General features: G+C 39.4%; 1 protein-coding gene across 8 annotated transcripts in view; it reads right to left on the reverse strand.

Annotated features, from left to right (window-relative positions):
- Positions 1 to 279: 279 nt before the first annotated feature.
- The window catches only part of LOC144010708 (hormonally up-regulated neu tumor-associated kinase), a 70,890-nt gene continuing 49,870 nt past the window's right edge, over positions 280 to 21,299 (reverse strand). For 4 of the 8 annotated variants that reach the window (XM_077511145.1, XM_077511144.1, XM_077511143.1 and 1 more), the window contains 14 exons: positions 20,740 to 20,806; positions 17,536 to 17,611; positions 12,110 to 12,209; positions 10,689 to 10,755; positions 7,385 to 7,690; positions 6,129 to 6,251; positions 5,898 to 6,067; positions 4,247 to 4,302; positions 4,019 to 4,157; positions 3,793 to 3,920; positions 3,477 to 3,627; positions 2,570 to 2,738; positions 2,100 to 2,370; positions 280 to 1,417 (listed from right to left, as the gene is read on the reverse strand). In XM_077511145.1, coding sequence (XP_077367271.1) covers positions 714 to 1,417; positions 2,100 to 2,370; positions 2,570 to 2,738; positions 3,477 to 3,627; positions 3,793 to 3,920; positions 4,019 to 4,157; positions 4,247 to 4,302; positions 5,898 to 6,067; positions 6,129 to 6,251; positions 7,385 to 7,573 — 2,100 coding nt within the window. In that variant the 5' untranslated portion in view covers positions 7,574 to 7,690; positions 10,689 to 10,755; positions 12,110 to 12,209; positions 17,536 to 17,611; positions 20,740 to 20,806 and the 3' untranslated portion in view covers positions 280 to 713. Of the gene's footprint in view, positions 1,418 to 2,099; positions 2,371 to 2,569; positions 2,739 to 3,476; positions 3,628 to 3,792; positions 3,921 to 4,018; positions 4,158 to 4,246; positions 4,303 to 5,897; positions 6,068 to 6,128; positions 6,252 to 7,384; positions 7,691 to 10,688; positions 10,756 to 12,109; positions 12,210 to 14,861; positions 14,886 to 17,535; positions 17,612 to 20,739; positions 20,807 to 21,299 lie in introns of those variants that run through there. The other 4 variants (XM_077511142.1, XM_077511148.1, XM_077511147.1 and 1 more) reach the window with 4 other exon arrangements.

Genomic DNA, 21,299 nt, shown 5'->3' on the forward strand with positions numbered 1-21,299 from the left:
ACCATACATGGTCACTTAAAAAACAAAAAAAAACAAAAAACAAAAAACGCCTTACTTTACATGGTTGTTTTTTTTTCTATTCTTTTTTTTTAAACAACAAAAGCACAATACCATACATAGTCACTTAAAAAACCCAAAAAAAAAACGCTTTTCCTAGTCAGATTTTTTTTATGACATGTCGTATGTTTAGTATGCGTGTGTGGCCTCGACATGACTTTGTTGTTAGCCGTGCTAGCACAGTGCTCAATAATTCATCCTGCTATGAGATACTGTGTGTACTCTGTGCGCGTTACTTTGTACGTGCACGCACACACTTTTGAAGCTTGAAAGAGAAAACAGGAAGGTCGAAGATGAGTGGAAAATTCAGATTAGGGGTTGCAGTATTCATTCATCCATTTTCCGAACCGCTTATTCCTCACAACTCAACTCAACTTTATTTATAAAGTGCTGTACATAAACATACATTTCGGTTGTGCTTAAGCTTATGACTTTGGCTCCATTGGAAAAAAAAAAAAAAAAGTGTTATGAGGAAACTTGGAATATTTGGGCACTTCAGCTTTGTCCATCTTACGCCTTTTCCTGTGTCCTTCTTTTATATGAGCAGCACGACACAAAACTGTTGGGTGAAGTGGACTTGGCAAATTTGTCCACTTTCTGAGATTTTAGTATGAGAGCCATAACGGAGGCAGGATGCGTCTCTACCTACTAAAAGCTCAGTTATCCAGGAGGGGCTCAGAGTAGAGCCGCTGAACTTCTGCATCGAGAGGAGCCAGAAGATGAGAGGTGAGAGGTTCCAAGCACTTCCCACCGGGCATGTGCCTGCTGTGCTCGACGGCCAGTCCAGCCCTGGCCCCGTAGGACACTTTTTTTTCCAAGCTGCGCAGCTTCCGGTCCGTCTTCCGCTGCAGCGCAGCAGGAAGCAGCGGCAGATTGAGCTCCTTCATCCGCCGTCGTGGCGTCGAGCGCAACTTCGCGACGGAGCTTCTCTTCGTTCCCGTCACCTTCCCTCCCTTCAAAGCCAAATTGTGTCTCTGCAAGGGAAAGGCGGGAGTTTGGGACCCGCTCATTCGGAGTCCGGAGGGTTCGAGCTGGCTGGGCGGGACCCATGAGACCTTCCCGCCTCGCCCGTCTTTCGGCTCCGGATTGCACAGGCGTGGAAGCGTGGTGGGCGGAGCCTTCTGCGTGCTTTCCAGGTGCATTCTGGGAGAAGCGACGCTCTTCCTCAGGACAGCCTCCATCGGAGCCCCGCCGCCGTCCGAGCGCGCGGCCCCGATGAGCTGTCGGACGGGCTTCGAGGCACCGCTATGTCCGATTGGCTCGGCGGGCGAAAGGGCGGGGCAAGGGGCGGAGTCACACAGGTGCGATGCGGCGGTCTTGGGAGGAGAAAGGTGGACCACTTGCTCTTTTGGCCGCAACACTACAAGGAGATTCACGGAAAATTATTGCCATCATTAACATCAACATTGTTATTATTAGCATCAATGTTTGCAAAAGTTGTCATATATAGGGAAAAATAAACATTTGTTTTTAAAAAGATTCTATTAAGATAACTAAAAAGCTTTTAAAAAAAAAAACAAAAAAAAAAAACGCTTTAATAAGCACCCTATTGAAAAAATGTAAACTATTTCTTTAGAACATTTTCTTATAAAAAAAAAAGTAGTTTAAGCTAAACATGATAAAAATAACATTTTATTGAAACATTTTTTAGAAGTTAGTCTACAGACATTTTTCGAGGATTTAAAAAAAGATTTTAAAAGACTCATTTAAGTTTTTTTTAACGTTTCTTTATATTAAAAGTTCGATTTTCTTTCATTAAAAAAAAAAAAGATTATCATTCACTGTTTGAGAAAAATGTCTTTTTCTTAAAAATAAGGAAAAATATATATATAAAAAAAAAAAATCTCTTGTGAAACAAGTTTACATTTTTTTCCCTCCAAAAAGTTGCATTTCTTTCTATCTGCAAATTTTATGTAAAATTAAAGTATTTTCAATACCTTTGAAACCATTTAAAAAATATAATATAGTTCTCTTTGAGAAAAAAAATCTAAAATTATGGTAGATTTTTTTCCCCCCTCTTAAAATACATATTTTAATGATACCATCAGGAAGAAGCAGAGTCTCCTTATCATCCAAGATAATGGCGTCATCCTCATAAGTGGCCTCTGGTGACGGTGATGGTCTGAGAGGGTGGAGGGAGGAAGACGCCGCTCCAAAGTCATCATCATCCTCATCATCATCATCATCATCATCATCCTCATCATCATTATCATCATCATCATGTCCTTGCGGCGGCTGTTGGCGTCTGACCCCACCGCAGCGCCGCTCTGCCATTTGTCTGCTTGCCGTCTTTTTCTCCTTGACGGCATCACTCTAACAGGAGGCGGAGCAACGTAAAGCTTACAAACTTACGGTTAACCAACTGACAATTTGACTAAGTGATCAACTTACTAACAAACTGACTGACTGATGCACTGACTAATTAAATAAGCAACTAACTAGCTTGCTATCTGACTGATTAAACAACTGGCCACAAACTCAGCAAGACGAACCGTCCGAGTTGCGATCTGACCTTGACACTCGGGCGGCTCCTCTTGACCTTGGCGAGCAGCAAGTGGTAGGCGGCCATGATGGCGGAGGGCCGGTTTTGGACCAGCGTGTGCGTGACCTCCGAGGTGGAGTAGCCCAGCGTGTTGGTCATGTACGCCATCACCGACGCATCCATGTCCTCGGCGCGCAGCCTGCAAGCAGCCGCATGCTATGATTGCTACGCTAGCACTTTCTCTGCTCATTTGTTTAACCAGCAATTGTGAGCTGTTCCTTGTCTGACTTTAATCCATCTCTTACTACCACCAGTATCACGTTACTCTAGAAACCAAAAATAGTAAAACAAAGCAAAACAATATGCGGGCATGCAAATGTGCTACAATCCTCATTTGTAAACACTTTTCTTGTTTCAAACTACCGCACTTTGCTCCACGAGAATATCAATACAATGTCACGACAGAGCCGACGGCTCCCAGCGGCCACTAGGGGGCGTGTTTGCATCACCTCCAGGCGAGGTTGGCCGTGATGACATTTCCACACGGCTCCATAAAAGCCTTCAAGTTACACTTTAATACACAAAAGCTGTCACGCCGACGACCACAACAATTTTCATTTGCCTCAATTTCCTTCTGGTCAATGATCTCCCGTTACAAAACTCACACCAACAATGCAATAAATGGGGGGGATTTTCTCCAAGGGAACCAAAAGGAAAAATACAGTGAGGATGTGTTTGTATGTTCTTGTGTAGTACATGTGTGCGTGTTTTCATTGTGCAGTATTTATTTATTTATTTTTAAATTGAAAAAATGTATTGGGACCATGTTCCATGGTGATTTTGCACTTTAAATAAACTGATTGACTGATTACTCGAGGCTGAAATCTGATTAAACAAAAACAAAAAAACTGACTCTAGCACGGCATAGTGCATGTACCTGTTGTGGTGCAAGACCATATGCAGCGGCCTCTTCGCGTAGCCTTCGTTGATCCAGGCCGTTTCCATGGCGACTCGGATGCTGGGTCTTTTGTCGGGGTCGGCTTCCAGCAGAGACAGCATGAAGGTCACCGCGCCTGTTCGATGGACAACTGACAAATGTCAGTCAGTAGAGAGAGAGAGCAGACCTCCCCCAAGGCCAAACAATCTGAAATGTGTTTGTTAATCGCGTTTTTTTTTGGTTTGTTTTGTTAAAAAAAACAAAAAACATGAAAATGTATCCTGTGTGACTTTTTGTGAGTGGTGTTCTCGCAGACCTTTGCTGATGTCACTGGGTATGTGTGCGATGTCGCCGTCCACCATTTTGTGGTGCAGATTTTTGATGTTGAAGGGCTCGACGGTGAACGGCAGCGTGCCGGTCAACATGGCGAACACGCTCACGCCTCTGGCAACGGACACACGTCACTCAGGAGATAATGCCCCTTAAAAGGCACGCAACCAGCGCACAGATACTACAGTATGCGCGATAACTTGATGACTTACATGGACCACACGTCCACTTTGGGTCCATATTTCTTGTGGGCGAGGAGCTCGGGGGCGGCGTAGGCGGGGCTTCCGCACTGAGTGCTGAGCAGCTCAGCAGGCAAAGACTCCGACCGCAGCGTGTTGCTCAGGCCAAAATCTGCAAGTAGAAAAAAAAACAACAACTCACCAGTGTGATGCGTTTCGTCCAAACACTTTCACGTTAATTCTCGTGCTTTGAAGACGTACCCACGATCTTGATGTTGTTGTGCTCGTCCAGCAGGAAGTTCTCAATCTTCAAATCTCTGACACAAAACAAGCAGCACAAGGATTGGAGTCTCATATTTTCATTGTCATATTTTGAGGATATATTCTCATGGTCAATCTTTCACATGAATTGAGACACCAATTATCTATTCTAGATAGCGAAATAGGCCCTAAAATGTCTTTCATGGACACCATGGCCTAACAACTGTCAACTTGGGCTTTTTTTTTTTAATTATTATTTTTTTTTTTTAAGACTATTTTCCCCTCCTTCCTGGAACTTAAAGTGACGTGTGCACTCACAGCAGACAACGAGGCACTCTAAAGTGGACACGCCAGCCCAAAGTCCACACGCTGAGTGTCAATTTATTTATTTATTTTTAGAAATCTTTCCCCCTTGCACCCAGCAATTCATTTTTCACTGTGACATGTATGCACTCATGGCAGACAACGAGGCGCTCTACTGCGGATACGCCAGTCCAAAGTCCACACACTGACTGTGAACTTGGACTTTTTTTTTTGTTTTGTTTAGACATCTTTCCCCCTCCCACTTGGCACTTCCTTTTTCACTGTGGCATATATGCACTCATGGCTGACCACGAGGCACTCTAAAGCAGACACGCCAACCCAAAGTCCACATTAACTGTCAACTTGGACTATTTTTTTTTTTTTTTTTTTAGAATTTTTTTCCCCTCCAACCTTGCACTTCCTTTTTCATTGTGACATGTGTGCACTCATGGCAGACAATGTTGCACTCTAAAGCGGCCACACCAATAAATTATCTGAAGGGGAGATGCATTTTCAGGATGTAGCACATTGCAATTGCACCTGCTAACTGGTATGTGAATGAAGGTGCTCATGTGCTTATATGGGGGGTGTTTTTTTGTTTTAGCATTGCCCCCCCCCCACTCCAAAATAAATAAATAAATAAAAATCTGGAAAGCTGAAATGGTGAGAAATACGTACTATAAAATGATTAATCCTTGCACATGTTTTAACCAATTGTCTTCAAACAAATCTCTGAATTGACCCTAATAGGTCATTAAGCGGCCAACTTGGATTTTGACATCCTGAGAAAGAGGTTCCAGAGCCAGCAGGCTAAACGAACATCTGCGCTCGCCATCCGGCCTGGGAGTCGCGCGCGTTCCTTTCAAGTTCATTCATCTCAACAGCAGATGCTGAGAAAAAGGCGACAAGAGGAGACAAAGCCAGACGGACGACAAAGAAATGAGGAAATCGCAGACGTGGCGGTGAAGGCGGAAAAAAAAAAACGTTTGCGGTAAACCTCGTGAACGTGGGGGAGCGGGAAGTGCAAATTTTCCATTTATTTCCATTTTAATCATGGCTCAGTGTGTGTGTGTGTGTTTTTGGCCATCGTTGAGGGACTTCATTAGAGAGGAAGTCGGTGATGTCGTGATGATGTGTGAATCATGGCGCCGGCGCAGCGTGATGAGGTCATTGCCTGGTAATCACATTCCCACCTTTGAAGGAGCCAAACCTCTTAAAAGCATGTCCTGGTGCGCACACTCTGTGCGAGTGCGTGTGTGCGTGCGCGCACAAAAGTCACACCTTCAAGTCCCACACTGCCGCAAATTTTTCTGCATTTGAGTGTCATACAACGTGCATGTGCGGTCACCTATGCACGACACCGTGCTGGTGGAGGTGCGCCACCGCCGACAGGATCTGTCGCGCGTACCGTCGCACCTCCTTCTCCGGCAGACGCTTCCTGTCGCAGATGCGCTCCATCAGGTCGCCGCCGCCGCACAACTCCAGCACCATGTAGTAGCTGTTCTCCGTCTCCAGGGTCTGCACACAAACATGCCGTGAAGATCCAATTTGAAAAAATTGCGTATACAAGTTTGGTTACCTCCAGCAGGACGACGACGTTGGGGTGTCGTATCATCTGGTGGATGTGAGGTTCTCGCTTCATGTTCTTTTGCACGTAAGAGTCTTGACGGGCTTTTTTCTTGTTAATCACCTTGATGGCCACCTCAACACACAAATATAACATATAAGTCAGTCAATTAGTCAGAATGTAAGTAGCTGGGTAAGTATGATTAAAAATGATTAAAAAAAATAAAAAAAAGTGGGTCATGTGTGGATTGTCACCATAATTAAACGGAAACAGCAGTGGGAAAACTACAGTCGAAATAAATAAATACAAAACATAATCCAAAAATATATATCAATACCAACTAATAAATACAAGCAGGAATTAAAGTTGTGGGTCGATTGAAATTATAATTAAAGGAAATCATCCTTGGTATAATAATTCAATTAATAAGTTACTAATAAATAAAACTAAATAAATACATGCATACATCTCTCGGGAAAACAAAAAACAAAAAAAACAAAAAACGATTACTGATTAAATAAAATTAAAATTAAATAAAAATAAAAATAAATAATTCTGATATAAATTACAATACAATAAATAGAGCCAAAAATAAAACAAGAAAAAATCTGAATTGTCACCAAGGAGTCTCCTTGAACATACATAACTAAATAATCAATTAAATATATTTAAAAAAATAAAAATAAATTGAAAACTTTATATTGGAAGTTGTGCACCAGAAACACACGAAATAGATACACAAACTTTATGGTCTAATTTCAGCGTTCAAACAAGGTGAAAGGTCATCAGACCTAAATGCAGTTTGCCTGTTACTATAGCAACAGGCACATACAGACATTTTGGGGGCAGGTGTCCAAGATAAAAAAACAAAAAAAACAAACAAGGTGTCGGGAAGCTATTGTCTATAAGTCTACACACCCCTTTTCAAATGGCAGGTTTTTGATATACACAAAAATAAAAAAAGATAAGTCATTTAAAACTTGATTTATATGATTAAGTTATCTGAAAAATTTTATTTTAGGGAGGGGAATTTAAAGGGAAAATATTTTTTAATATAGAATATTGATGAATGAAGAAATCATCAAAGGCAATGGGACAGGTGAGCACCACCTAGTGGTTATGTGTGCACGTGCCTGCATAGCAACCATGGACCTCACAACGACCCCTTGACCTACAAGTGTTCCAACTTACATTACAAAAATAATAATCTACGTCAAGGTGCCACTGTTTGTTTGTAATAAAGTGAGCAGAGTGTGCGCATGAGTGACCTTCTCTCCTGTGGCGATGTGGAGGCCCTCCATCACCTTGGCGAAGGAGCCCTTGTTGATCATCTTGCCCACCAGGTAGGCGCCCACCCGCTTGGTGTGGGGGAAGCTCCTCAGCAGGTCCTTGCAGGGGGCCGCCAACAAGGCCGAGCCCCCTCCGACCACTTTCTCCTTCACTGCAGCGCCCGGCATGGCGACGCGGAGCAGCCCATGGTGCGACACCGGGCTTGGTCCCGGGGGAGAGACGCGAGACGGCGTTGGAGCTGCCTCCTGCTGAGCCGCTGGTGCATCATTAACTCTTCTTGTCTGCTGGTGACATGCGACACCCTAATTACGCCCCCCTCTCGTCACCCCCCCCCCCCGCACACACACACAAGCGCTACTTTCTCACAGTTACACAGTAACCACTCAGATGCTCTTACTCGCACCTGCTCCTTTACCTGTGGTGATCCGTCACAGTAAGCACAAGCAGTGACCTACATTCACAGATTTTTGTGGAGGCGTGGCTAAAAGGTGTCACATGACACACTTTATTATTGACCTCCATCGTGCCTTGTAGCATTTATCAAGCTAGCTTGCGCCCCCAAATTTACATCTTTGTTTAGGATAGTCAGCTGGTGTGTCAGTTTTAGAGTGCCTCGTTGTCTGCCGTGAGTGCATGCATCTTACGGTGAGAAAGGTGGAAGGGTATTGAGGGATTTTTTTGTTTGTTTGTTTTTAAAGCCCGACTTGACAGCCTGTGTGTGGAAGGCGGCATATCAGGTGGGCATGGCAGCTTTAGAGTGCCTCGTTGTTACGGCACACCACTTTTTTTTTGTGCATAAATCAACCATTGAAAAAGGTTAGAGAGTGCAATCATGTTAAGTGGAAAACAGAGTGGAGCTTTTGAACTCCATCACCACGTGTGCGAGTCTGCGAGGGCTCAGATTGCAGTGTGTCGTACTCACTCACGGGATGCTCCAATACACGTTGTAACGTGACACACACAAACACGCAAAGTCTGCTCTGATTGGTCGCTCACACACACACACACACACACACACACACACACACTTATCTAACTGTTGACTCAAATCAGATGATGTGTCACTGCTGCTCTCTAGTGGTCAGAGCGCCACAGTGCAGCTCACAAGCTACGCGTTTTCAATGACAGTCCACATGATGCCAACTTAGCATATTAACATTTCAGTGGATGATATATTGTGACACATAATTACACAATGGCGTCATCAACAAATAGACCTGCACTTATTTAATAGCATCTCCGCAACATGAATTGACAACACAGCATGTGATGTCATTTCCTGTCTTGGCTCCTCCTTTTGGTGCGCATTACAAAAATACCCCCCCCCCCCCCCCCCCAAAAAAAAAAATAAAAAATAAAAAAATAAAAAATTGCAAAGAAAAAGGAATTTGGAAATTGTGAGGAGCGATGAGGTGGGAATATTTCCTTGTTATTCTAGGAAGAAGCAGCGGCCATTGTGGTCAGCTGTGCAGTACAGTATGAGTGCACATTTGTGTGTGTACATACATGTATAGTATGGGTTGGTTTATATGTACTAGTATGTTTGTATTTTCTTTGTGCGCGTTTACGTGTGCGCGTGTGTGATGGGTGGTGACAGGAGGCTCAACCCACTGTGCTTTCTTCAACCTTCTACAGGGTTTCCCTACTAAAAAGCCCAATTAAAGTAAAACACACACACATACTGGTATGCATTGAACACATGCTTATTAAAGCAGAATGTGGTGCAGAGTTGTGTGTTTAATGCATACCAGTGTGGGGGTGTGCGTGCGTGCGTGTGGGTGCGTGACACATGTGGGTCGGGCCGCCAGGAAATGACTGGTTCACTTCACTCTTGTCATCACCTTCCAACACGTTTCTTTCACATTTCAATTTGGGGAGCGGCGCAGCGGGCAGCACACACGCACGCATGCGCACACATTGTGCATATGTGTCCACATTCGCAACAATGCTGGTTTTGCCCTCACAAGCTTGACACTAGAAAATATTGACTGTGTGTATTCAAAGCCATAATGTGGAGGAAGGTGTACCTAATCATGTGGCTGGTGTGAGAAAGTAAGTACAAAAAAACCTAATCATGTCTGTGTAGAATGAGCTGGGGGCAATGGCTAACCAATAATCAATAATATTGGCAGAAATGATTTATAAAGGGCCCAAAACTCAACATTTTTTGTTGCCAGCCAATGGAGGCTTGTGCTGGCTCTGCTAACGTGGCTCACAGGTGATCAAGTGTTGGCGCTTCCCAAATGGGAAGTGTTACATTCCGGTGCCAAGCTGCTCATTTTGGCGGCGTCAAAGTCCACTTTGTGCCGAGCAAGAGTGGCCGCTTGTTGGTGAAAATGTCTCCATTGACACGCGGCTTCAATGCGGGCGCGTGAACATAATCGGCCGCTTAATGAAGGCGCTTTCAGAAGGCCTGCTAACGACGCACTGCTGCCAAACAAGTCCCTCCTTCTTCCTCTTCCTTTGCTCACCTCATTAGTGACTTCGCTCATTATAATTATTTTAAGGGGAAACATTATTTTTTTTTTTTTATAAAGTTATGCATTTGAGACACAAGTTGAATTCGTCCTGTTCATCTTTCCCAGTTGAGATGAATGGAAATGACATGAATTCACCTGCAATTGACTTTGCTACTTGAACAGCTGGCTCTGACCAATCACAGGACATGAAAATGCTGACATCATCATGTGAGGCCAAAATTAGAATCTGATTGGTTAAAGAACACTTCTACTGCTTTAACATTAGAAGTGATTCTGCGCAGATTAGATTGACATGGCAACACAAAGAGGCTGAAATCTGATTGGACGGAAACTTCACACGTCCAAATACACCGAATGAATGTGCAAAAAAACAAAAACAAACAATTTCATCAAACAAGTGTAAGAATTTGGATTGTAAATGGAGGTCAGGGATTCTAATAGCGTGTTAAAAACAAGCCCCTAAATAATCCCACCTGCGAGTGTGCTTCTGCTGCATAAATGTCGTCGCAAGTGCTCAATGCCAATGAAGTGCTAAGTGTTGCTTTTTATGGAGAGGAAACATACTGGAACAGTGCGTGTCTCACAAACACACACAGATTATGTTCCGAGTTACAACCTGTTCACTGATGGGACGGCCGCTTAAGATTTTTCCCCACTAGCTCATTAGCCCTCATGTGTGTTGCATTGTGGGAGTACACAAACACGTGTGTGTTTGTGTGCGAGCGATCTGTTCCCAATTGCTAACTTTTAATTAGTCTGTGGAAGCGAGCCTCGTTGTTGAATAGGAGTTTCAATGTGGTACCTGGAAAATGAGGGTCTCAATGTACTGTCATGGCGTCTCTCTTGGGTCATCGGCACTGTTAGGACTGCTGAAAAAAACAAAACAAAAAAAACATCAAGAAGTTACTTAACAAGGGTTGTGAACACGCACACAGTACATGCACACGCACACGCACAGGAAATTGAATTAGAGAGGATTATTATCAGAAACTTCCGGCACACCTCTCTCACCGCGGCGCCTTTGTTGTGACTTGTGTCGTAAAAACGAGCTTGTGTGTGAACGCCACGCTGGAAAGCGTATCCTCCCTTATTAGTGCGTGTGTTCATTAAGCACGTGTTATGTTGTTAATAGCACACCTCGTTGGCTGGCAAAAATCAGGCTGTTAAAATGTCGCACAACTATGCTTATGTGCGCCACAAAGACCAGCTTGTGCATGTAAAGCTATTGAACAACATAGTTGCAAAGAAAAGGCATTTGCATGCTGCTGGGAGCATGACAAATCAATAGGTGACGCCACATCGGCGGTCTTAGCCAATAGGAAGCCGGAGAAACACATTTCAGGAAAAGCCACAATGGCAAAAAATAATACTAGCCTATAGTATACTTCATTATCATCCTGTAAAGGAACCAACAAATGAAAAAATAAATAAAAATAAAAAAAGAAAGACAACACGACTATCGATCTACTCTACTGCAAAGACAGAATTATATATACTGTAATAAAATAATACGAAATATATAAAAAAATATTACATATCAAAAATAAAACTTCATAAAAATATCAAACTTTAAAAACAGGCACAAATATTTGAAAAAAAATCCATAAAATTTAAGGGGAAAATAAATATTACAATATTTCAAAAAAAATGTAAACAAATTAAATAAAGAATAAAAAAAAAAAAACCAAAAAACTATAAAACAAAAGCAAAAACACTGAAAATGTAGTTTTGTAATTTACCTGAAATATATATGTATATTATTTATTGTATTGTATTTACAAATCATTAAATAAATACAAATATAGATACATAAAATTAATATATTACATAGAAAAAAATGTGAAATACCAAATATTTTGTTCAGGAAAATCTTGGAGCAGAAAGCTAAAAAATGTAATTAAAAAAATGTAGCAACGATGGTATGGTCGATGTGAAATATGAAAAGTTATGTAATGCTGTTTCTAAAAATGCACATTATGGAAACTTTTTTGTAACATGAAAATTCATGTATTTTGCAAAAGCAACATTTGGTGCAAAATTTCACCAGGTGTTAAACGAACCCTTGCCTTGAATTTTAAGGCAACTTTTACGTGGGTGTGTAACGAGTCATCCGACGTGTCGCGTTTAGGCCTTTCTTGTGGTGGCAGCTGGCCGTGCTAATGTGCTAATCTGCTGTTTAGTCCAACCAGATGGAGGAGGAAGGAGGGGGGAAGAGGAAGTTACCTGCAGAGATCTCCTCTCATTAACGCGGAACGTGGATGTTTTTTTGCCCAAAACGTTGCAAATAAAAACCCACCAAGCAACAGGCGACTCCACAAAACTCCTGAAAGCCAATCAGAAGACAGAAGAGTCACTTTATGATGATGTAAACAAATAACATGTAAGGAGACACACCCGTCTGAAACGCACTCAAGGCTAACAATGAGGCACTCTAAAGCAGTCAATGGTAGTGTACACTTTTTCTTAACTTTTATGATTTTTCAAAAATTATACTAGAGTATTATTTGTCTTTATTACAAACATAAAACATGTGTTTTTAGGGATATTAAATGGATTATTTCAATTATTTTCAATAGTCAAAATTGATTTTCTAAATAGATGAAGCTACGAGGAAGAAATTCAACTTGAAGCGGTGGTCCCACTGTGGACACACAAGTTAGCATGTGGAGCCAGCCTCCTCCTCTTCCTCCTCGTCCTCTTCCTCGCATTCCGTCCGCTTTCATGTGCAATCTCGGATGCTTTTTATTGTCGCGTGTGCAACTTTTATGTGAAGTCAAGAAACGCGACGTGTGATGTCCGCGCCAACTTACAAACACCAGCGCTGCCGAGTCTAATCTTTCAAAGACTTCCTGGTAAAAAAGTATCGGGACATCCCCCATCAACATCAAGGTGTTTAATTAACAGCCTTATTCTTCCACACCAAACATATCTTTGCAAACGTTGCATTATTTGATTAAAGAAAAGCTGTGTCTCAATACTTTTCTGTCCATTACTAACAAGATGCAGATTTTGAATCGCCACACAACGAGCCAAATGAAATCAGAAATACAGAAAAACGTTCCTCTCCAAAGCATATTCCTTGTAAATTCCACATCTTTTATATCATTTACAAGAGACGTTCGCGCCAACCACTCAGCAACGTCGAAGTTTATTTGAAGATGAAATGGTGGTGAATGGATGAATGCGCAGGCTGTAAAAAAAATTACAACGCATCTGGACAAGCGGCATGCTGCCAGGTTGCCAGCGGCGCTTTAAGACACCAACGTGGAGCTGCTGTGGTACAGCTTGGCAGCCACAAAAACACACAGGGAAAAATAATAATTTAATAATAATAAGAAGAAAGAAAAAGTCACACTTTTCAAAGAAATAAGTAAAACATTTTACAAAATTTTGATGGGGGAAAAACAATTGTTTTACTAAAACAAAGTCTTGTGAAACTTATTGTGACACAAAAGTAGGAACTTTATGAAAAAGTTGAAATACTGTTGTAGGAAAAAGTCAGTATTGGAAAAAATGGGAGGAAACTTGTGATTTTCCGAAAAAAAAATAAAATAAAAATCTAAAATCCACACAATGCGACACCTAATGAGGATTAAAAAAAAATAATAATAATTATATATATATATATATATATATATATATATATATATATATATATATATATATGCAGTGCCAGGCGATTTAAATTTTTATTTGTAATTAATCGCATGACTTCAGTAGTTAACTGATGATTAATGGCAAATTTTTTCTGTATTCATACTTTTAAAGTGGAAAAAATGTTAAACTAATAGAAATATGGCTGCATCTTTTAGTCATTGATACAGTATTTTTCTAATTCCTAAAATTGAGTGACAATTAAAAAGATACACTGTACTGTAAAAAATGAGGATCATAAATTATATAGGAGGGACAAAGTCATAATTCAGATTATTTTATGATTTTAAAAAAATTGGCAAAAAATAGTGATTTTACAAAACATTTGGCTGGATATATTGAGAATAAAAGATTTTTTTAAATATAATTATTTTTATATAAATATATATTTATAAAAATACATGTCTTTTTAAATCTGACAGTAAATTTGTAATTTTTTATTTTATTTTTTTAATGAGTTGGATCCACCTCACCACGCAAATTGCAAAATTGCAAAAAAACGAAGCGACTGAGCACCAAGCATCTAATGACGTACTGCAATGGAAAAACTGCCACACTGTATCGACTTTTGAGACTCCGCATGCAATATACACTTCTCGATGCTTCTCTATTGAACCACAAAAAACATGGCGGAATTGTCAAGGAAGACTAAGACTGCCATGAAGAGGTGAAACAGCCAGAGGCTGTTGGCTGGAGTGATTGCATCATCCACCGACTACACCTGTGCATTTTGGAGACAGAGACTCTCCACGCTTAACTTTATAGCCACAGCTACATATGAAGTTATAACTATGGTTATGTAGATTCTGTATATGCTGCATTGGTAAAACTAGTAGGCCTACACAAGGAAACTAGTTACCTGAGAAGTATTTCAAGAAAAAAAGTCATAATTTGGAAAACTATGACACAACAAAGTGCATCCTTCAGCAGTCAGCATCTTTTCCACTCTATTTGCAGCACTACTTTTAACAAGACAGACGCGCCGCAAGCATCAAAAGATGGCGGATGGGAATATTTTCTCATTGTCATCACTTGTTGCACCCCCCCCTCGAAGGCCCGTTTCACAGTTGTGGCCCCCCCCCCCCAGCTTCACTCCCCCCCCTTTCACCAGTCTTTCATCCCGTAAAGACGGAATCCAAACACCCCGACTTCCCCTGCACTCATCTTTTATTAATCACATCTCAGCGCCGCGTCGCCTGCTCACGCACACACAGATGCTAAAAAACGCCTCAAGTGTTTCATACTCGGTGCACTCCAGGGCTCGTTTAAGGCCTGAAGAGGTGTCGAAGAAGGATTAGCGCACACACGCACGCACACACACAGACGCGCACGGCGAGCGGATATTCCGGGCGTTGTTGTTCCAGGTGTGGAGTCATCGGGGGTCTCCATGCTGTGACCCCCGTTATCCCGGGAAGAGGGAGGAAGAGACGCTGGATGAAAAACACATTTCTCGCCCGAGGCTGTATCACCGAGGACAAAACCAAAAGGAAAGAAACGTTTCAGTCTTCAAGCTAAAACAGACAAGGCACAGAAAGGAGACCTTTGCTCACATTTTTTATATTATTTAACCTTTTTTTTTTTTTTTTTTACTATTTTAAAGACACACAAACCTAATTTAAAAAAATAAAATAAAAAAGGAGAATGTATTAATTTCAATTTAATTTCCCTTAAAAAAAATTTAAGGGAAAAAGTGTTTTTTCAAAAAAAAAAAAAAAAAAAGACAATGTATTTCATTTTATTTATTTTTTTTTTTGAAGAAGAAGAAGAAATTTTTTTTATGCTAATTCTTTTCATTTAAGAAAAAAACCCACCTAATTTTTAAACTTTAAGAAAAAAAAAAAACATCGAAAAAGATTGAAACAAAGCTCAATGAAAGCCAGTAAATGCAAAAACATGACAAAATATTTCAGATATTTTTCCCTGACAAAATTATGACTGCTTTCACAAAATTATGATTTAATTTACATAAAAGTATACATTCCCCCCACCCCTAAAATTGCAACATCTTTCTCTGTAAAATGACTTCTTGTTTACGCTCAACTCTTTACTCAAAATATTCACAAAATTTCTACTAGACTTCACATAAATCCTGTTTATTTCCTAATTAAAGTATGACATTTTTTCCCTGGGAAAGAACAAAGTTTTGTTTTTTGTTTTGTTTAGTTTTTATAAACAAACATTTTGGCTCTAAAACATTTTGATGTACTGTAGACGCCACATCATTGTGGTATGACACCCGCAGATTCACCTATTCGCAGATTTTTTTTCCCCAATAATTGTTCTTTTTTTGTGTGTGTGTGTTTGCTCTTTCATGGAAAATACATATCAGACGTTTATGAATGTAAAAAAAAAAAAAAAAAAAAAAAAAAAGTGTGATTCCCCCGACTTCACCCCCTTACAATTCCAGTGGTCGTCAGTTATACAATACATGGATTTTTGCTATTTGTGGCGCGGGCCCCATCTTCATCCCCCATGAATAGCAGGGGTCCACTGTATGTTCGTAACCTTAAGTTTATAATCCCCCTTTGTGAAAGCCTCCTTTAAATGACAGTGTATGTTGTAACGTATTGGAACAATTCCTCGAAGAAAAAAGTAACAAAAAAACTTTTCTCTCTCTCTTTTTTTTTTTTTTTTTAAACAGTGGGAGACACCCAAACACATCATTGATGTGTTTGCTTCATGTTTAAAAATGTCCAGTGGGCCCATTAAAAAAAGAAAAAAAAAAAAAGTGATGGTCAGGGTGCAACTACGGTAATGACGACAAATGGGAATAAGCCGTGAAAGGAATAATAAAACATAAATAAAAATAAAAAAAAAAGGGAGGGAGAAGGTCAAACTGTTGGGTGGGACAACAAAGACCTGAAATGTGCTCAAGGACAAACAGCATGCAGCCATTTTAAGGCTAAACTATTAAGTTAGAATACTGAAGAACATGCTGTAAAATACAACTGTAAAATATGACTATTGTTTGACATTTTTTCATGCAAAATGTTCTCATTTTTGAAGGAAAAATTGATCTTCTTCACGAAATATGCTGCGTCAAAGTCAAAATATATGTTTATGCTGAAAAGTATTAAGTATGGGTTCATGCAGTTTTCGTAAAATTCTTGCTGTTAGCTAGCTAGCTAGGTATGCCAACACCTTCGGATAGTCCATTAGCGTGGCTGCTTTTGAGTGCCTCGTTGTTGGCAGTGATTGTTTGTATGTCACACAGGGAAAGATAGAAGAATGAAAATTAGTCCAACCAGCATATGTGAACCAGTGCTATGGGCTGGCATGGCTGCTTAAGAGTGCCTCGTTGTCGGCTGTGTCAGGTACGAGCTAGTCAAGAGAACACATGCAATGCGTCTGTGTGGCTTTCATATTGCCATTAAAATAGAGTCATTACTACCAATTAGAAAAAGGTAAAAATAGGAACTGGCGAGGGAAACACTGGAACACTTTCTTTCCTCTTTTTGCCACGTCGTAATAAAAACCGGTACGTGTTTGTGCACATTTTTTACGCCCTAAACACACCAATAAAACGGCATTCCTTCAATGTGCGCTAAATGCTAGTTATAGTGAGAGGAAAGGCGGGATTAGCGGCCAATTCGGAATATTTTATGACTTTGTTCTTTGATTAAAAAAGACGCTTAAATGCTTCCAGTTGCGTTGGAGAAAAGAAACGGGATGAAAATAAGTGTTGTTTAAGACGCACGTGTGCCCCCCGTCCCCCAAAAGCTCAATTACGAGCTGCAGATGTTTCTTTTAAGATTGTGATTTTCACATCATCATCAGTGTTAGCAGCGCTACGGGCGCGCACGCTTCCTTCAAAAGAAGAGCTTTGGTAGTTTTTCTAAAAATAGCAAAAGCAAGATTTCTTATAAATGCTTAACTTTTTTTTCTTCAAAAGAATAAAGAGATTGAACACTTAAATTTCACGACATTTTTTTTATGTTCCAGAAAAATATGACTGTTAGTGGTTGAAACTCAGGTATTGACCAATCATGGCTCACCTGTTTTGTGGGTTGAGTCATGTGACGTTCCGTGATGTCATTTCCAGTCGACAGCAAGTGACAAAATGGCCGCCAACTAAAATGGATAAAAACAGGAGGATTTTGCTGCTTAACTCATATTCCACAACCACAAAATTATTCAAAATGCCGTGTGTAGATGCATGGAACATATTATAAAGAAAAAATTAACTTGAATTCAACTTTAATATTATGGGGGGGTCTCCGAAAAAGTTAGAATAATGCAATAAAAAAAAAAGAATTATAAATGTTATTATAAATAACTAGTTTTACAATGGACATATTTGTGAGGGAAAAAGTTATTTTAAAGGCTCAAATTTTGAGACTAAGGTGCAATTTCACGAGATTTAAAAAAAAAAAAAAAAAAAAAAAAGACATTTGTCACTATTTTATTATAAATGTTTATTAATTTTAATACAAACATTTTTTGGGGGAAAAACAGTGTTTATAAACATTTTTAAATTTGGGAGGAAAAAAAGAGGGCGAAAAAGTTGTTTATAAGGATGATTTTTGTTTTTTGTTTTTTTAAATGAAACCACAAAAAGTATTGATTAAAAAAAGTTGCAATTTCAGCAGAAAAAAAAGTCTGCAGTAAAGACATAGAAATTGATGTTTGTTTGTTTGTTTGTTTTTAACACAAACTATTATAAACAAGTGGAGGATGCTGGGAGTGTTATACTTGGGATTTGTATGACAACACATTTCTAGTTATCATCTCAGAAGATTGCAAATATGGCAAGTGGACTGTTGTGGTTGTCATGGGTTTGGGCTGTCATCCCAGCAAGCTTCAGGCTGAACTGATTAAGCCTGCTCAGATGAGAGGCCAAACCTCAACTGTCCACTGGCCATCCAGAACATGCTTTGGCAGGGAAATTAGCTGGATATATGAGATTATTAACCGTCATATTTCTAGTTATCAACCCAGGATGACATCATGGGCCTGTTTCAAGAACAAGCAAGCAGGTGTTGTTTTTATTGGGTGTGGGGAAACTTCCAACCTCACCTTGCTCAAGTCATAAAAACAAAATCAACATCCTAATTTAGTCAATGCCGCCATTTTTGCTGCCTTTGTGTGTGCGCGCGTGTGTAATCATCTCCATAGTTTCCTGAATGCAGCCACATAATGAGCTGCTAAAAGGTGCACACATTCGAACTGCGCTTACATTTATTACATGCTAAGACTGATAGTTCGTCCTCCCATTAACGCGCACGCACACGCGCTAATGAGGCTAACGCTCACCACAATGTAAAAATAACAACAATCATAAAAAGCAAACATCTGCAGCTCATCACACACAAACACAGAGAATAAAAAAATAGCTTTGAATAGAAAAAAAAAAAGCAAAACATATGAGTAATATTTTGCAGAACAAGCATCCATTTTGCTAATAAAGATGTTAATATTTTTGGCTAGGCAGCATCTGTGCAGCTGTTTAGTGTCACAATTGTTTCTGATATATGCTTTAGTATAGTTCAGTTATTACTGATGTGTTTTACTTCAGTAATTCCTGATTTGTGCTTGAGCACTTTGATTATTACTGAGTACTGTTTCAGTAACTAAAAATTTCCTAACTAAAAATTAAATAAATGTCCTAAATAACTACCAATTTGTAATTCATAACTAACCTATTCCTGGTTTGTGTTTTTGTATTTTAATGATTACTGACATGTACTTGGGCACTTTTCACTTTTTATTGATGTGTTTTAGTAGGTTACATATTGACACTTTAGTAGTTTGATTATTACATGGTCATTACTTAGTAGTTACTGCGATGTGTTTTAGTAATTAAATTATAACTGATTTGTGATTGAGTACCATACAATAATTCTTACTGATTGGTGCTTTAGTGCTACAATGATCACTGTTTTCTGTTTTAGTCCTTCAGTAATTATTGATTTGTGCTATAGCACAAGTCTGACATATTTATTACAGAAATATACTCAGTTCAAGTAGTGACATATTTCAGCCATTAAGTTATTATGGATCCATGACTTTACCAGTACAATTATTACGGACAATTACGAGTTTTAATTATTCTTCTTGTGCGTTTTTGACCATTTATTGCAGATGTGCTTGAAAAAAAAAAAAAAAAGATCATTGATGTGTTTTAGCAAGTCAATTATTACTAACATCTATATAGTTACTGATAGTGTTCAGTCGTTCAATTGTTTGTGTTTTCAACATATTAATATTTGATTGAGTTGCATAATTTGCACTGACAGTTCAATTATTACTGATATGTATTTTAAGTTATGCTGCTATACTGAATTATAACGATGAAGGTTTCTAATATTTTTGACCCTCTAAAAAAGGCAACCGAAATGTAATAATTATCAAAATGTGTAATGATGGCATCATACTCAAAAGAAAATAAATTTGCAACAAATGACGATTAAGTACATATTGAATTTTGCATTTCCTGCATTAATATTATTTACATATCCTTTCATTTTGTGTTGCAACGATGTTTTTTTGCCTTAATATAAAAACGTACGAAGAAGGGCCTGCAGGCTGGCACGCGCCGTCAAGGCCCATTTACAGACAGAAGAGCGCATGCACCGGCACGCGTCTGCCTCACACGCGCGCCTCCAAGCTGTCACACACACACCGGTCATTTTTACGCGACTGATTGGCGGAACACGCACGCGCAGGTGAGCAAAACGCGGAAGTCATCAGCTATACCTTTGGAGAGACTTGTACAAAAACGATTGCGTTAATCTGCTTCTTGTCGTCTGCATTTAATCACAAGTTGCGCAAACGGAAAAATACGAAACATGCAGTTTTAACCACGGCGCGATTATTATTATTAGAGGAGAAAATAAACAGTCGTAATTTTATATTACACTGCTCCATTTTATGAGCGCCAGATATGAATTGGTAACAGATAGTAAAATTTATTAGAAAAATAATAATGGAATAACATTGTCAGTAATATAAATCACATTTATAACCAATATACCACCAACGTTAACGTAGAGTCAGGAATATTTTCCATCTACTGAATGGCTTTTTTATTTTATTTTTTTTATTTTTTTAAGTTAAAATACTTGGGAAACGTGCCATTCCTGCATCCTACAGACAATTTAAAACCTTTTAAAAAGCGCAGAATTTAATGTAAAAGCAACATTTTAAAACACTACATGTATTTTTACGTCTGAATGAGCATTGCAAAAACTAATTCTCACCTCACTTGATTTACTTGCTCGCTCGTCGCGGAGGTCAAAGTGGGACTTCGGGGACCCTTCTCAGTCACTGAAACAGAAAATGTCAAATTGTTTTACTTTTTTTTTTTTTTTGTTATTACGAACGTATACGGTATTCAAATAAACTATTAGGACGGCATGTTTTTGTAAACATTTATTTTTATTCAATGAAATGCAAAAAAATATAAAAGCGCCATGTTAGACTATACTTCCATCACATAATCTGGAAAAAAAATGAAGGACGATGAAACCTCTTGAAATACCTCTCAATGGACTATAATATGAAGGGAAATGTCACATAACACAAGGTTATATTTTGCATGAGAATAATCGCTTTGAATTACATCTCGCCTTTTAAGGGACCATGCAAGGACACCAAACAATAACATAAGCATAGATTTTTTTTCTTGTTTAGATATTTAAATTTCTTTTAATTCATGCTCTTTATACTTTGTCGGTATTATGCGAGTACGAGATAATATTGCCTTGATCTCCACGGGAAGAGGAGGTGTCTATTTTCCTATGTTCAGTTTTATGCACAC

The sequence above is a fragment of the Festucalex cinctus genome, chromosome 21 (assembly GCF_051991245.1).
Source record: "Festucalex cinctus isolate MCC-2025b chromosome 21, RoL_Fcin_1.0, whole genome shotgun sequence".
Classification (NCBI taxonomy): Eukaryota; Metazoa; Chordata; class Actinopteri; order Syngnathiformes; family Syngnathidae; genus Festucalex; species Festucalex cinctus.